The following is a 16,445-nucleotide window of genomic DNA, read 5'->3' on the forward strand; positions in this document are numbered from 1 at the left end:
ACAACGAGTTAACTGAGATTTTTTTGGTAGGAGTAACTTCTGTTTCGGATCCTGACACGTCTTGCCTGAGATTATGCCTCAGATTGAAACTCTGTTGTTTCTTGCTGTGGGGAATCTTTGGAATTTTCTGCCTCTTCTTGGCCAGTGATTCCTAAGACTGACCTGTCAGGATATGCCTTGAAGGTTCTCACGTCCTGATTTATTTGGCTATATTAGAAAGCAAAGTATTTAAAATGTATAACATTATAGAGCAATAAAAATGTTTTATTTTTAAAGCAAAAATAAAACACTTTTTCCTATTTTCTCAACATGCATGCATGTTTATCATATATTAGTAGATATTTAAGAACTAATGTTTTGTTGTTTTGTTTTTTGAGGGTTTTTTTTTTCTTTCTTTTTGCATTATCTGTTTTCTTTGAGTTTCTTAATCTGGGCTTTTGCCTAAAAATGGCTTCCACTTTGATTCTCAAATCAGATTGGTAGATGCCAAGAACTAACCCCTTGAGAATTGTGGACTAAATGCAGTAGAGCTTCTGGTAAGGTAGCACATCCAAATCCCAAGCAACAGATGTTCATTAAAAACTGGTACCAAGTATTTAAAAGTCATTTTGAGAAATTAAGTGCTGCTTTAAGGCACTGAGCAGAACAATAAAATTAACTTTTTTTTAAAAATCAAGGATCTTTTAAATAGTTCTGAATATAAAAACAGCACCATAGCAGAGGATAAGTTGCCCATTAACTAATTTAATCATATTTGATCACAATAGCCATTCCTCAAGGATCAGAGCATTCATAAAGGAATGCATTCAATTTACTGCTATTTTGTACTCATAATTCCTAATTCACTGACTTCTGTCACAAATTTAACACTGTAGGCTGTAGATTCTCAGTTGATAATGCCCTTGAATATCTTGATCAAAAAACTTTTAAAAAATCCAACCCTCAAATTTAGAAATGTCATCTCTTACTAGAGAAATTCCAGTCCTGTGCAATCCTTTTTTTCTTTTCCTGTTAGGAGAAATAATGATTAAATTGTGAGTTTTCTAATACCTTCTGCCTGCTGGGCCAGGTCCTTAATGAATTCTCCTAAGGAGTTTGCTCTCGTGTTGGTCCTCTCTGCATCCTGTCCAGTTTGCTCGCCATCTGCTGTCACTTTGGTAGCCTAATGAACCAAATTCGGGAAAAGCATAATTAATAGAGATGATGAAGCTACAGCTAGATAAGCTCTCACCGGCTGCATTTTCTTTCAAATATTACTTTGAGCCAAAGGAAATTGATGAATTATTGATCAGATGTACTGGAAATGACGCCCGTGCTCAAATATACAATTAAACTTTATTACTTCTTCCATTAAATGGAAATCAGAGAGCTGTATTTGGTCTTTTTAAAACCCTCATTGTACGCAATGGCACAGTAGAAGCCATAAAGCAGAATTATTTTTGAAATATTTTTAAGGTACTATTGCCAAAAGTCTTTAATGGATTCTTCAGCCTGCACATGTTGCAGTTTTGTCCATATTTTATTTACTGAAAAAGTGTGGAGTGTAGCAATGATCTCTCGAAAGAGGCACAGACAACCTGTCTCAATCAGCTTGATCCTATAGATTCGGTTTAGATCAATACATTAATTAAAGAAACAAAGAAAGGGAATGCTTAGCTACTAAGTAGTAAATGCTTGTTTTATAACACTGTAAAGATCTAGTAAAATGTTAAAGAAGAATAAATGTTAACTTTCCCCATATGACATCACCAAAAAAGATTCCAGTAATCACAGGACCATATATTACTATCAACAAAATAGAATAGAACATCTACAACATTTGGGATGAGGACATCCCAAAGAATGTCCTCATATTGTTTCACCCTTATTCACATTGAAAATATCACTTGACACAATGGAATCCATTTAATGTGTTCATAGTTAAGATATACCATATGTAATCAAATGGCATGTGTAACATTACAAGTTTCAGATACTACAAGGCTTAGAGCACCTTGTAATAGGTTTATACTTCGTTTTTTAATGTGTATGCATATGCTAATAAATATGACTTCCTTTTCTAAAAAATAGGGATAATCTAACTACAGAAAATGAATCAAAGAATCACAAACTGCCTCAATACAATTTAAATAAAGGTTCAAGCTGGCAGAGTATTAATACTCCACAATCTCGTACCAGAGTGCTTGCATTTTAGACATGCCCAGAGAATCTAAGTTGTTTTATACGTAAACGGATTTTAAATAGAACTTAAGATAGAACTAACTGTCTGGCCAGCACAGAACATGGTAGGAGGTGCTGCAGGAATTATAGTGCATTCTATGATTTCCCAGGGGGCAATAAGAGGTTTAATCCATGAAAGTTTTCAAGGTTTTAAATAAAAGGTAGAATATAAAGTCCAGCCATTATCATCTAATTTCTCAACCTTCAAATATTATCACCACAAATAAAAGAATGAAAGGAAAAGAATCCAATGGAAGTTTAAAAAATTCCTCTTTATAGTTTCAGTATATATACAAAATGATTTGGCGTGTGTTAATCAATATATTAGAATGCTCTGGATTAACTCTTCCAAAACATTAATATTGGAATGATTTTCACTTTTAAATTCGAGGTCCAGTTGGGTCAAGAAACTCTACACATACACACCACACAAATGTATGCTCACATAATTTTTTAAATGTTGCTTTTGAATTACTAAGGTCAGCTGCTTAAGATGTTGGTCATCTAAACTGCTTTAGATGTTTGTCTAGTCTGGATTTTACTGTGTTCTATAATATCTCTACTAATTTCACATATCACAGAATACTATAAGGGATTTGATCTACATTATTATCATCTTGCAATATCTTAAGAATTAATATACCACCAGCACTAGTATCACTTACTATACAGAAAATATACATTATAATTTGAACTAAAATTTATTTTTTGCTTCATCAGTATCTTATTTACATTACTAAAAGGTAATAATTCCCATAAATCTCATACCATCGAGCTTTCCAACTCTTGTATGCTCAAAGCATCTAATTTCTTGAAAATAAATGTATACTGATACACTCTCCTTTTAAAATTCTGGATGATCAAGATAATATTCATTGCCTTGACTTCTATTTATCAAGTTAATTTATAGAAAAATGTGTAAGAGTCATTGTTAACACACTCAGTACCAGTAACATGAGTACTCCAATATTAAGATGTGAAGAATTCTACATGACCCATGGTAAGAAATAAGTCAAAAATGTTATAATTAAGACCCTATGCAATCAGCTTCCCTGGCTTCCTTTTATATGTAATATGCCAATCTCTTCCCTTCTTAGGGTCTTCTCATATTCTGTTGTCTTTGCCTGGAATGAGCTTCTGCTCAACACTTTAGTGGCTGGATCCTTGTCATCCATCAGCTTTCAGTTTAATAAGTATCTCTGCTTGGTGTGGCCATCCCCAGGGCACCTATCTAGGTTTCTCAGCTTCCTGCAGAAGAATATTTCCTTCATAGCTCCATGCATTTTAGAATTACTATTTACGTGTTGGCATACCTATGTAATGGCTACTTGACTAAAAAGTAAGCTCTAAGAGGACAAAAACTTGGTCTGTTTGCTCATCACTTTATATCCAGCTTCTAGTATGATATCTCACTTACAGCAAATATTGAATGAATGTTGTTAAATATATGACTAAACAATTTCCTAACTAATCTTGTCAACATTATTGCCATTCTTATTGCCTACTTATTGCCTACCTTTCCAGAAAAAGCTTTGTTCACACTATTGCTCCCTAACTCCTCTCCAATTATCCAAAATAAATCTAGCCCCCAAGATGATTCGCTTCCAACTTCACCTTCTCTGTGAAGGCATCCCCAATGATTTTGACCCATACGCTCCTTTCTTAGATTTTCAAAAACAACTATCATTACCACTATTTGTGACTGTCATGGGTAATTATTTTTTTAGGTGTTTCGTCATATCTATTGAATCGCAATCCTTGGGGGCTAGGGTTATATCTTATCTCTTTTTTATTCCTCCGAGTGCCAGGAACAGTGCCTGGCAAACTGTAGGGGGTCAAGGATGTTTGGTGATTGACTGATGTAGTAATAATCAAACAAACTATTCCTTTGAAGTTCTAAAGCCTGGTGGAGAAAGAAAAATCTCTTTCCATATGCCTTTCTGATACCATTCAAACTGGCCATATGCCTGGTTTTGCTTACCAGTGAATGTGGATGGCTGGGCATTTTTTCTGGACATTTTTCACAGCCTTATAGGAAGCTGCTGCTGAAGGGCTACAGCTGAGTGCTTAGGAGGAGAGCCAGGCCTGAGTGCCTCTGGTCCCAACCACACTCCATTCTAGTTAGTGGCTTTCTGGTAATTCAAAACTAGCCTGCGATTGCACACCAAATACCACGCTGGTGGGGGTGAGTGGAGGTAGGGGCCGGGGGTGGGCAGAAATCTTTATGGCCAGCACAGTACTTACTAAGGGAGAAGATAGCCTTCCTTCTGCACAAAAAGAGCTTCCTCTCTTGGCTGCACTCCAGGAGAGGAGGAGATGTGAGATTCCTGGACCAAAAGGCATTGACTTATGATATTAGCCCTCTAAGAGGCGGGTTACACAGTCAGGCTCAGCTGTACCCCAGATTGATATGCGTGTTCACAGGGCTGACAATACTCTTGTGTTTCGTTTACTCTTCCTGCCTTTAGAGATACATAGAGGGCATGATTCCTATTTTCACACTGGTGAGGATGAAGGTATAAAGAGGTTAAGTGACTTATCTGAACCCACACATATAGGAAATAGGGGACAAGACACAAATTTTCTGTCTCACAGCCTTGTATGCTGTCTGTATTAAACATTAACTTATGTTTGGCTAACATTCAGGAGGACTGGGAAGATACTTGAAAAAGTTAAGCATTCTGGGTGGGAGGAGGGACACGGCTCCAGCTTTTATGTATTTTAAGTGCATAAGCTTTAGGTTTTAGTAAACGTATTTAAAAATCCATATCAGAATATCATATAGATACGTTAAAAAAAAATCATGTCCCTGGTGGCCCAGTGGTTAAGACTCTGCCTTCCAGTGCAGGGGGTGCAGGGTTGATCCCTGGTCGGGGAACTAGGATCCCACATGCTGTGCGACATGGTTAAAAAAAAAAAAATCCTGTCTCATTACACAGTAATGAAGTTGAAGAGTCACCTTGTCAAAACCACCCAGGAGAGACTCCATAAAGGAAGGCAATTACAAATACACTATCACCTATGGGGAGTGGTGATAGATTGTAAAAAGTGAAATTTACAAAAATCAGTTTCAACCAGGACAGGCTATTGATAATGTTACAGACGAAGGCTACATAGTCCATGATAGGAGCTGTCTGCCTCATTCAGTTTGGCTCTCCTTGTATTTTATTAACTTGCCATCCCCATCCCTTAGTCAGCTTCCTTCTAACTCACTATTATCTTGTCCTTTGAGTATTTGACAAATGTCTTCTCATTTATCCTAATATGTTGTACAATCTTCCTTTCATTCTCTATCTTAGATTTTCTTATTTTTACTTTCTCTTACCTCTGTTCTACATATTTCCAGTGTTCCTTTGTAAATGATAGCTCACACACTGCTTTGTATGTATCTCTCTTCCCTTTGATTATCTTTTTTTACATTCAAGTTCACTCAACTAGGTATTTTTTCCTTTTATTTTTCTTTTATTTTCTTTGTGTTTTTTTTTTTTTTTGAGTATTTATATCTAGGCAGCACGCATTACCATTAGGCACACATTCATTTACTTCTGAACAATGTAGCTATTACTTTCTTACTTTAGCTCAAGCAGTTCTCACTGTGCCTCTTGAAATCTGCACATAATTTTCTTGGTTGGATATTACTAGTGTCTTTCATTTTCCGCCTTCTTTATGTTAAAACTAGAACCTAATGGAGCAAATCTAACTACTGAGTGGACAACATTGCTTAGATGTCATCCACCTTTGCATTTGCAGAGGTTTTCTGCTGAATTTAAATTTGAGATCTAATCATTTACATGATATTCTTTAGGGTCAACTTCAAACACTACCGGTTCTGTATATCCAAGGGTCAGTGAAGTACTAGGACAAGCTACTAGGACAGACAGAGCACAAAGAGAGAGACAATCAACTGACCCTGGGGAATGATAATAAGTCAGTTCTATGTGAAATTTCTCCTTAAATATTTCAGGCATCAGTTTTGAAAGTTCCAAATAAACAAATGTGATTTGTTATACATTATCTCTCTCTCTTTTAAAAAAAATTATTTTATTTACTTATTTTTTATACAGCAACTTCTTATTATCTATTCTATACATATTAGTGTATACATGTCAATCCCAATCCCCCAATTCATCCCACCACCACCACCACCTCCACTTTCCTCCCTTGGTGTCCATACGTTTGTTCTCTACATCTGTGTGTCTATGTCTACCTTGCAAAACAGTTCATCTGTACCATTTTTTTAGATTCCACATATATGCATTAATATATGATATTTGTTTTTCTCTTTCTGACTTACTTCACTCTGTATGACAGTCTCTAAGTCTATCCACGTCTCTACAAATTCTCTCTCTTTTAAAATATAACAGCAGAAATGAAAAACATTGTTGGCAACTTAAACCTTTTAAAACTATAAATAAGGCATTGTAAATATATATATATGTGTGTGTGTGTGTGTGTGTGTTTATATATATATATAGTAGGCACTTAAATCATTTAAAAACTAGTTTCATCATTTTGGAAATGCCTCATCTTCATTTAAATTCGATTTTCAATATACAGTAAGAGACAAGGTAGATAAAGCTAAATTTTGATATTTTATATAGTTCAGTCTATTACATTCCATTTACCCCTTATGAAATATAAACAGTTAAGAGATGTTTATCAAAGAAAGCAAAATATTCAACTCAATATAATTATATGCCTGATTTTAGTGCATTTTAGAGAAATTCAAAATTAATGCTTATTGTAGGTTTCTATACCTTTCATTTATTTTTATGCTATTTTTAAAATTATTCACAATTAGTTAATTAATTAATTAAACAAATATTGACTGAACACCTCCTATATACATGATACTGGTGATACTGTGGTAAGGGGGAAAAAACCCCACACTTCCTGCTCTTTTGGAGTTTATAGTCTGGTGGGATAGAGAGGTATTTGTTTAATGATCATGAAAATAAATTATAACCACAAACTGAAGAAAAAGCACAGTGGTATAACACAATTATAAGAGGAATCACATCACACCTGGAATATCACAGAAGACTTGTGGTAGACTTCGAGGAGCTGAGCTTTAGAAAGTGAACTGGAATTAACAGAAGTTAACAAGATGTAGGAGGAAGTGATTTACTTCAAGGCTAAAGAAAACAGGTCCGGAAAGGCTCTGCGGGACAAAGTAATTGAAGGACACCATGGCTGGAGTACAGATGGCCAGGGTCAAAGTGGTGTGAGATGTGGCCAAAGTGAGACTTTGGCCTTTATCTGATGAGCAATGAGAAGCCAGGGGGACGAGTTTAAGCACTAGGGTGCCATGTTCAAATTTGGGGTAGCAAAAGTGCATTCTGGCTATACCTTGGAGAACAATCGAAGGAAAACAAGAATAAAAGCTGGACAAGCTAGAAAGCTAATCCCAAACTAAGGGCTGGATGAGAGTAGGGTAGTAAAGATGAGATCTATACACAGAAGTGGAACTCACTGTATTTGGTAATGGGTTAAATAAGTGGGAGGATGAGAAGGAAGAAAGTGGCATCAAAGAAGATTTCTAGGTTTCTGGCTTATATGTTCAATGCATCAGGGTCCAGATAACCAGAGCATGAGTTGGGGAAGAGATGAGGCTGGGGAATTAAGACCATGAGGAAAGAGCATCACATGTCAATGAACAAAATGGAGAATTTGAAGGAGGAGAGTGATGTGACCAGATCTGTGATTTAGAAAGTTCACTCTGCCGTAGGAATAATAAATGTTTGGAGTTAGATAAAGCTTAGGAAGAGAGGTAATAGAAGACCTCTGAATTGGGTTGGGGTAGAATGAAGAGCAACCTTTCAGTTCTATTTTGGGAGACTGGTAAATATTGGAGGATAAATCATTGAGGTGTTCTAAACAGAAGAAAGTATGGGTTTTAAGAGGAAGACGGTGAGTTTAATTTGAGATGTCCAGTTGATAGTTAGGTACGTAGGACTGAAACAGGAGAATGAAGTCTGTCTTGAGAATATGGACTTATTAATCATAAACATATATGTGGCGATCAAAGCCAAAAGAGAGGGTTTACAAAGTGAGAAGAGGTGTGGACTGAGGACTGGACCCCAAGAAAATCGACTTTTGAGGGATGGGCAGAGGAAGAGCTTGAAAATGAAAGGTCTGAGAATTAAGATAAAAGCAGAGAGGAGAGTATGTTAAGAAGGAAGATAGGGTCAAAAGTGCCAATTGCTGTAGGAAGTTCAAGTAAAATCAAGTTTCCACTGGATTTAGTGACCAGCTTGTCATTGATTACCTAGTTGAAACAGTTTTAGTAGCAGGCTGGGAGTGGAAATCTAGACTACAGTGGAGTGAGAAGTGAAAGCAGACCAAGTCTTTGAAAAAATTTGGCTGTGAAATGGAAGAGGGAGGTAAGGACAGTAGCTACAGAGGTATATGGAGTTGTCATCAAAAACATCTCAATATTCCACACTAATCATACTGTCTGACAGTATGAACATGTAACATATGATTGTCGTATTCAAAAAACATATTCCAAGGGGGAAATGGAATGACAATAAATTAAAATACATTGAAAAGGATACATAATTATGCAACATTTTGCATATGTAATATTTGACATTAAATTATATAAAATACATGTTTAAAATGTTAATCTGGGGGAGGAATATTATTCTCTTTACCAAGGGCTATCAGAGAACTAAATTGCTTCATGAAAAAGATAAGCACAAAATATACAAGCACTTGCAGGACAGAAGGCAGCTCACACCAGCTATGCAGGATCAGACTCGCCAGATGTTTTAACAAACATAAAGAATGTACTAGTCGGGCTTCCCTGGTGGCACAGTGGTTGAGTGGTTGAGAGTCCGCCTGCCGATGCAGGGGACACGGGTTCGTGCCCCAGTCGTGGAAGATCCCACATGCCGCGGAGCAGCTGGGCCCGTAAGCCATGGCCACTGAGCCTGCGCGTCCGGAGCCTCTGGCTCCGCAACGGAAGAGGCCAAAACAGTGAGAGGCCCGCGTACCACAAAAAAAATAAAATAAAAAAAAGAATGTGCTAGTCATAAAGTGACTCGCCAGCTAACAAAGTAGAGAAAAGGATTCTCAAAAAGATTGGCTGTAGCAGTGAAAGCACTTTCCAGAGGAAAGGGAACTGGAAGAACTGGGTACCTCTAGGCTCACCATAGTTTTCAATCTTAGCCGACATCAGAATCATCTGGAAGCTCTTGAAACTCCCAATGCTCATACTGTGCCTCAGATCAAATACATCACAACCTTTGGGGGTGAGACTGGGCACCACGTAACTCTAATGTGCACTCCTAGTTTAGGCACTATCTCCTCTAACGTAGCCATGGATAATAGGAAGTCATGGCCCCTGCATTTATACTCTGGGCCCAACTGCTGAATCATTCATGGCTGTGAGATAAAGGTACTGGGGGTCTCAGCCAATATTAGTGGATATTTATGTCATCTAGTCCTCTAGTTATGATTACATGTGTATCAATACACCTTTTGATTATCACGCTGATTGACCACAGGCAAAGAAAGAATTGATCATTTTGAATATTGAAGGTCTCCATGACAATCCTGTTTCTGGTGAGGACAAGGTTAATAAATAAGCGAGGATTTCTATTTCCTCCCCATCCTCACTTTATCAAGGAGATACTTACTTTTAGAAGTCTTATTTCTAGGCTTTCTATGTTACAAAATCTGAAGAATGGGCAGATAAGAATGGTATTGAAGTGTGGAAAGGGGGAAAAAGAGTAATGTTCCAGTGGAGAAATCTGGCAAATGCTACCTCAGTCAGGTGATCAAGATCAACATCAACAGTAATAAGGCATATTGATTGCACGGGTTCTTAATATGACGTGATAAAATGATACATTATCTCTGTGGTCTTCCCTACAAAAACCTATATGTCTATTCTGATCATGAGAAAAACATGAGGCAAACCCCAACTGAGGGACATCCTACAAAATACACGAACTTGTCAAAACTGTCAAAATCATCAAGAACAAGGAAAGTCTAAGAAACTGGCACATTCTAGAAGCCATAGCCTAAGAAGACACGATGACTTAATGTAATATCCTGGATAGGATTCTGAAACAATAAAAGGACATTAAGCAAAACTGAAGAAAAAGCAGAGTCTTTAGTTAATAATAATAATCAATATTAGTGCATTTGTTGTGATAGATAGATCATACCAAGATATTAGTAGGGAAAGTGGGTATGGAGTATATGGGAAATCTCTGTACTATCTTTGCAACAACTTTTCTGTAAATCTAAAACTATTTTAAAATAAAAAAGTTTATTAAAAAATAGTATTGGAGGGCTTCCCTGGTGGCGCAGTGGTTGAGAGTTTGCCTGCCGATGCAGGGGACATGGGTTTGTACCCTGGTCTGGGAAGATCCCACATGCCGTGGAGAGGCTGGGCCCGTGAGCCATGGCTGCTGAGCCTGTGCGTCCAGAGCCTGTGCTCCGCAACGGGAGAGGCCACAACACTGAGAGGCCCGCGTACCGCAAAAAAAAAAAAAAAAAAAGAAAAAAATATCTCAACATAGTATGTCACTAGGGAATTGTAAATTAAAACTAGAATGAGATATTACTACATACCTACTAGAATGGCCAAAATTCAGAACACTGACAACACCAAATGCTGGTGGGGATTTGGAGCAATAGGAACTCTTACTCATTGCTGCTGGGAATGCAAAATGGTACAGCCACTTTGGAAGACAGTTTGGAGATTTCTTACAAAACTAAACACACTCTTCCCATATGATCCAGCAATTGCACTCTTTGGTTTTCACACAAATGAATTGAAAACTTATATACTTGGATGTTTATAGCAGCTTTATTCATATTGCCAAAGCTTAAAAGCAACGAAGGTGTCCTTCAGTAGGTGAATGGATAAATAAACTTGGTACATCCAGAAAATGGAATACTACTCAGCACTAAAAAGAAGTGAGCTATCAAGCCATCAAAAGACATTGAGGAAACATAAATGTATACTACTAAGTGAAAAAAGCCAATCTGAAAAGGTTACATACTGTATGACTCCAGCTATATGATATACAGAGACAGTAAAAAGATCAGTGGTTGCCAGGGGTTAAGGAAAGGGAGAGGTGAATAGGCAGACCATGGAGGACTTTTAGGGCAGTGAAACCACTCGAAATGATACTATAAAGGTGGAGACATGTCATTAAACATTTGTCAAAATCTATAGAATATACAATACCAAGAGTGAACCCAAAAGTAAACTATAGGCTTTGAGTGATGATGATTCGTCAGTGTAGATTCATCTATTGGAACAAACGTATCACTCTGGTGGAGGATGTTGATAATGCGGGAGGCTGTGCTTGTCTTGGGGCAGGGGGCATATGGGAAATTTCGGTATTTTCCAATCAATTTTGCTTTAAACTTCTCAAAAATACAAAGTCCATTTTAAAAAATTTAGTATGTGGGAGTCTGCTGGAAAGATGAAAGGATGCTGGTTAAGAAGTTATAAGGTAATAATAATAATAATAATATTAAAGGCTCAGATCATTTGGCTGTAATCAGCTCAGTGAGAGCAACAACAGTGTCAGTTTTGCTTATACCTCTTTCCCAGTGTCTGTCATTCTGTTATAGTGTCTAGAATATATTTGACCCTTAGTAAGGATTAATTAAATGAATGAATGAATGAAAGGCCTCTGTTCCATGGAATTTTCCCTAGTTACCCTTAACATTAAATTAATATTAAATTAATCCATTTGTGTGTATTTCTCAGGTACATTCCTTTATTTTATTTCATGCTGTGTTACATATTTACTTGCACTTGTCCCATATTACCCTCCACATACCTAAATACTTATACACACACACACACACACACACACACACACACACACACACTCGAGATTGCAACCTCCTTGAAGACAGACTGAGCCTCATTTTTATCTTTCATCCGCCAACACTTAGCACTTGGGCTTTGTAATGTGGTGAACATTCGTATGTGCTGTTGAATTGAGATTACTTTGGCATGATCTGTTTAAAAATTCTTATTTAGTGTATTCACATAACCAATACAAAATTGTTAATTATTGAATTGATATAAGATAATTTGTACTCATTAATCTGATTAATATCTAACTACATTTGGCAAGAAACTCTGTTCTGTATTTGTACATTCCACATTGCTGGTAGGAGATTCTGAAAATGTGTTTAGTACGCTATTTGTAACATCAGGGCCATTGTTTAGCATCACGTGCTCAGAATCCCATTTGATTTCCCTGTGGAAATTCTCCTAAGCCAGCAGCAGCTTAGGTGGAAATGGTATTGGGTCAGTGGGAATCTGGAATCTGGGTCCTACTTAGGTCCTTGAATTTGGTGAAGTACGCGGCCATATGCTAATTCATTTCACTATCATGGCCTGAGGGATTTCTTCTTTAAAAAATGGACTAGATAATCTGTAAGAACCTTCTAGCTCCAATATTTTTTGTCATTTAAAGTTCTTTGATAATCAAACTGGATCCCTAAATTCCAGGCCAGTTTTCCAGTTCATGCATTTTTCTGGCCACAAGATGGCAGACTTTATGTTGTTTTCTTCATTCTGTATCAGGGAAAAGAACCTTAACCCTCTTGCAGTTTTGAAAATTAAAAACTCCCAATATCTTAAAAAGTCTGATAAACGCAACATGGACTTTACATTATGACTCTAAAAAGTGTCTTGAATGCTTTGGATTTTCATGATAAAGGACATTTCCTCTTTTGTGGGGGATAATGATTTAGGCTGTATTTCTATACAAACACAAAAATCTTATGATGAGATCAAAGAGACTACAAGTATTTTCATTTGTTTTTCTTTTTCCTTACATATCAGAGCCAGGGCTTTGGGAATCCAGAATCAATAAAAACTTTACCATGGAAGCTACTGGATAGAGTACTCAAAATATACTGTCATTCTGATATTTTTAGCCATTGTCCTTGACACTTCCCAAGTATGTATCCCAATCTTTTCTTGTGCTACTGGGTTCTCAGATTTTATCTGTGGCAGAAGTAGCAAGTCAAAAATACATCTATTTCATGCACCAAATTGGGATTTAGGAAGAACAAGATTTGCATTTCAGAAATTTGAAGTAATTTTCCTTAATTATACATAATCTATCTGCTTTAAGAAGAAGCATGATTGTGCCAACTTACCCTGGTCAGAAGTTCATTCATTTCTGTCACCAGTGTGTTCAGATTGCCTTCTGCCAACTGAATGAGCCTCTCTGGGGCCCGCTGAGGTGAGAGCAAATGCTGAAAAAGATTTCATTCCATATGTTTTAGAGTAAATGGTCTTGCAGCGATCATGGGTTGAACATTTAACAGAACACATTTTTTCTTTATATACAAAGAACTTAGCCTTCTCACCTTCAGAGAAGAGAGAAAGAAACTATTTCAGCTGGGCACTTACAAAGCACCGTGCAGAATAATCTGGCAAATAATACAAACTGCTGCAATTTATTGAGACATTACTATGTTCCAGGTCTTTTTGTTTTGTTTTGTTTTTCATTGAGCTCTTACAACAGTTCTATGAGATAAATGCTATTTCATTTTGTATATAGAAAACTGTGGCTTAAAGAGACTTAAAAATTTATACAAGATTGCACAGCCAGTAAGGGGTAGAGTCAAGATGAACCTTGTCTGAGTCTTTAAGGCTCCCATTCTAATCAACAGAGATACAGTTTACAGGTTTATTACCTCTTTCTTTGCGGACAGGAGCCCTGACAGAAGGGCCTGGCCAGACACTAACTAACTTCATGGCATCAATGTTGTAGGAGCTGCCCTGGCACTCACAGATGGGCCATTTTCCTCTCCTATTAAACATAATCAATCTCACCAAACACTAACAGTAGACAGCATCACTCTGAGAGTTATGAATGAAACAAAAGATGAGACCACTCCATAATCTTATCTAAATGCAGACGAAATCATGGTCTCTGTGCAGACCACAAAAGTACCTCAAATCCCATTTTCTGGCTAATATGAGTGACCACTGCCTCCTTACTAACTGTAGCTTTAGCTTCCCTTTTTCTTCCCTCCTTCTAGATAAGATTCATTAGAATACTTAATTATGGAATTATTCCCACTTCCTAATAGTACCCAGTCCAACACAAACTCCTGCTTCCTTGAATCTGCCCCCAAATTCCCTAGCACAAACCCCCAATACGCTAAGTGATTCCTAATGCCCTGTTATTGAGACAGCCCCAATTCCCCACACTGTGTAGTGCCCCTTGTTGCAACAAGTTAGTAAACCCAACTTCGTTCTATCACATGTGTGTTTCTGGTCATCTCTGGCTGGAACCCAGGGAGCATTGACACAGTTAAAGGAACTGAACAAAGAGGGCACATGACTTGCTTAAGGACTTAGAATATCAAAGTGGGGTTCCAAATATCCAGATATTAAACAAGTTATGGAAGAAGAACACAAACAGAATCAAGAAAGACTGGAATTTAAGGAAAATCAAGGTCATTCTGACCAATACCCAGCCATAAGGAAACAGGTGACTGAACCCCAGGCTTGGTTGATGTCCACAGATTGGAACCTCTTTCAGAGGGCCCTTCAGTACTTCATCCACTACTTAAGTTATTACTTTAAAATTATTTTACGTCCTACTGAAGTATTTGCTTCTCTAGTTTAATTTTCTTTCTTTGTATTCCTTCCATACATGATAACTGGTCAGCATTTTCTTTATTAGAACTCTTTGCACTCCTGAATGCTGGGCCTACAAAGGAAACTCGGATTCCTCTGCCTGGCTTTCATGATTGTCCTTCATATCACCCAGCCCCATTGAAGTCTCCAGCCTTATCTTTCACTAGCAGGCCTGACTTCTAATGTCTGCTGGACAGGCCTCGCTCATCCACACCTCTGCCTCTGCGCATGTGGCTCTCCTAGATTCAGTGGCAAGAGTATGTAAGGATGGGCTGGGGGTCAAGGAGACCTTGCTGCTGGTGGACTGAGCCCTTCTCTCTCTGAGCTGTGTGAAGGTAGTTTCATTCTCACTAAAGTTAAAGCCCTAAAGTTAAACTACCTCCTTCCACGTCCCAGCTCTGTACCTAGTAGCCATGTGACCTTGTCTCTGTGCCTCAGTGTCCCTACCCGGCTATCTGAGACAAACATAGCTAATACAGTACTCCTTTCCTACTTCTTGGAGTTTCTGTAAAATCTATGTATGATAATTCACATAAGACTTTAGTCAATTGTCTAGCACAGAGATACTCATCAATAAATGCTATTCTTGCTATCATTATGATTGGTTTCTTCTTCTGGTAAATAAGGATAACAATACTTACTTTGAAGGCTGTGGTCTAAATTAAAGAATATATTCCGTAGAAGAATGTCCGCCAGTGCCTAGTGAATAAATCTTAGGTTTCTTCCTCCAGTCTTCACCAATAATTCTCTGCCTATTGAAATTGTTTCTATCCTTCAAGTTCTAACACAAATTACACTTTCATTAAAGATGTATTCCCTGGTTACTCTGGATCTTATCTATTTCTCCAGTCTTTGAACTCTATTGTATGTCAAATGTCTATAAAGCACGTAGTAATTATGTATTTTTGCTAATTGTTTAACTATTTTTAAACCACATAGACTCTACGCTTCCTAAGGGTAGTGACTGCATTATAGGGGTCATGAAACCCCTGGGGAACCAAGTGCAATATTGGGGCTTTCCAGAGTTTCTTAATAAATATCCAGTAATTGACTGATAGTGTATAAGGAGTCACTTTTCATCTTTTTTTTTTATTCAGGTGAAACAACTTCAATTTCCTTAACATTTCCTCTTTATCCCATTAACTACTGAAAGCTTTAAGGATGTCTTAGAATAGTGTTTCTCTTACAACAAAATGACTTCTTGTTGAAGTACTTTCAAAAGTCTCCTCATACTCTAGTACAAAATGTTCACCTTGTGCTTTCATTTTGACAGTAAACTTAAATGTTAATGTAAGCATTTCTGGAACCCAGGCTGGGCACCTGAGAGATGCACTTGATCTTAGCACCTACATTTGCATGCCTGTTTGATCATATGGCAGATTGAGCACATAAATCACTTGTCAAGTGACGCTAAATGTCATCTCAGGACCCCTCACAAAGGGTTCTCTAGTTCAAATTGTGGAAAGGTAGGAGAACCGAGTTACCACATGTCACATGCTGATGAAAGAACCTATGTGGAAGTAGTCAGTGTGATATTCTTGTTGCAAGTAGCAATTTGCTTTCAGCAAAAATCTTCTGT

The 16,445-nt window shown here is 37.4% G+C and overlaps 1 protein-coding gene across 1 annotated transcript in view; it reads right to left on the minus strand.

The window, feature by feature from the left end:
* Positions 1-16,445, minus strand: part of LAMA2 (laminin subunit alpha 2) — a 607,678-nt gene that overhangs the window by 120,355 nt on the left and 470,878 nt on the right. Inside the window, exons 34-35 of the mRNA XM_049695645.1 lie at positions 13,372-13,470; positions 1,051-1,162 (exon numbers count right to left, since the gene is read on the minus strand). Coding sequence (XP_049551602.1) covers positions 1,051-1,162; positions 13,372-13,470 — 211 coding nt within the window. The remainder of the gene's footprint in view (positions 1-1,050; positions 1,163-13,371; positions 13,471-16,445) is intronic.

The sequence above is a fragment of the Orcinus orca genome, chromosome 12 (assembly GCF_937001465.1).
Source record: "Orcinus orca chromosome 12, mOrcOrc1.1, whole genome shotgun sequence".
NCBI classification, from domain to species: Eukaryota; Metazoa; Chordata; class Mammalia; order Artiodactyla; family Delphinidae; genus Orcinus; species Orcinus orca.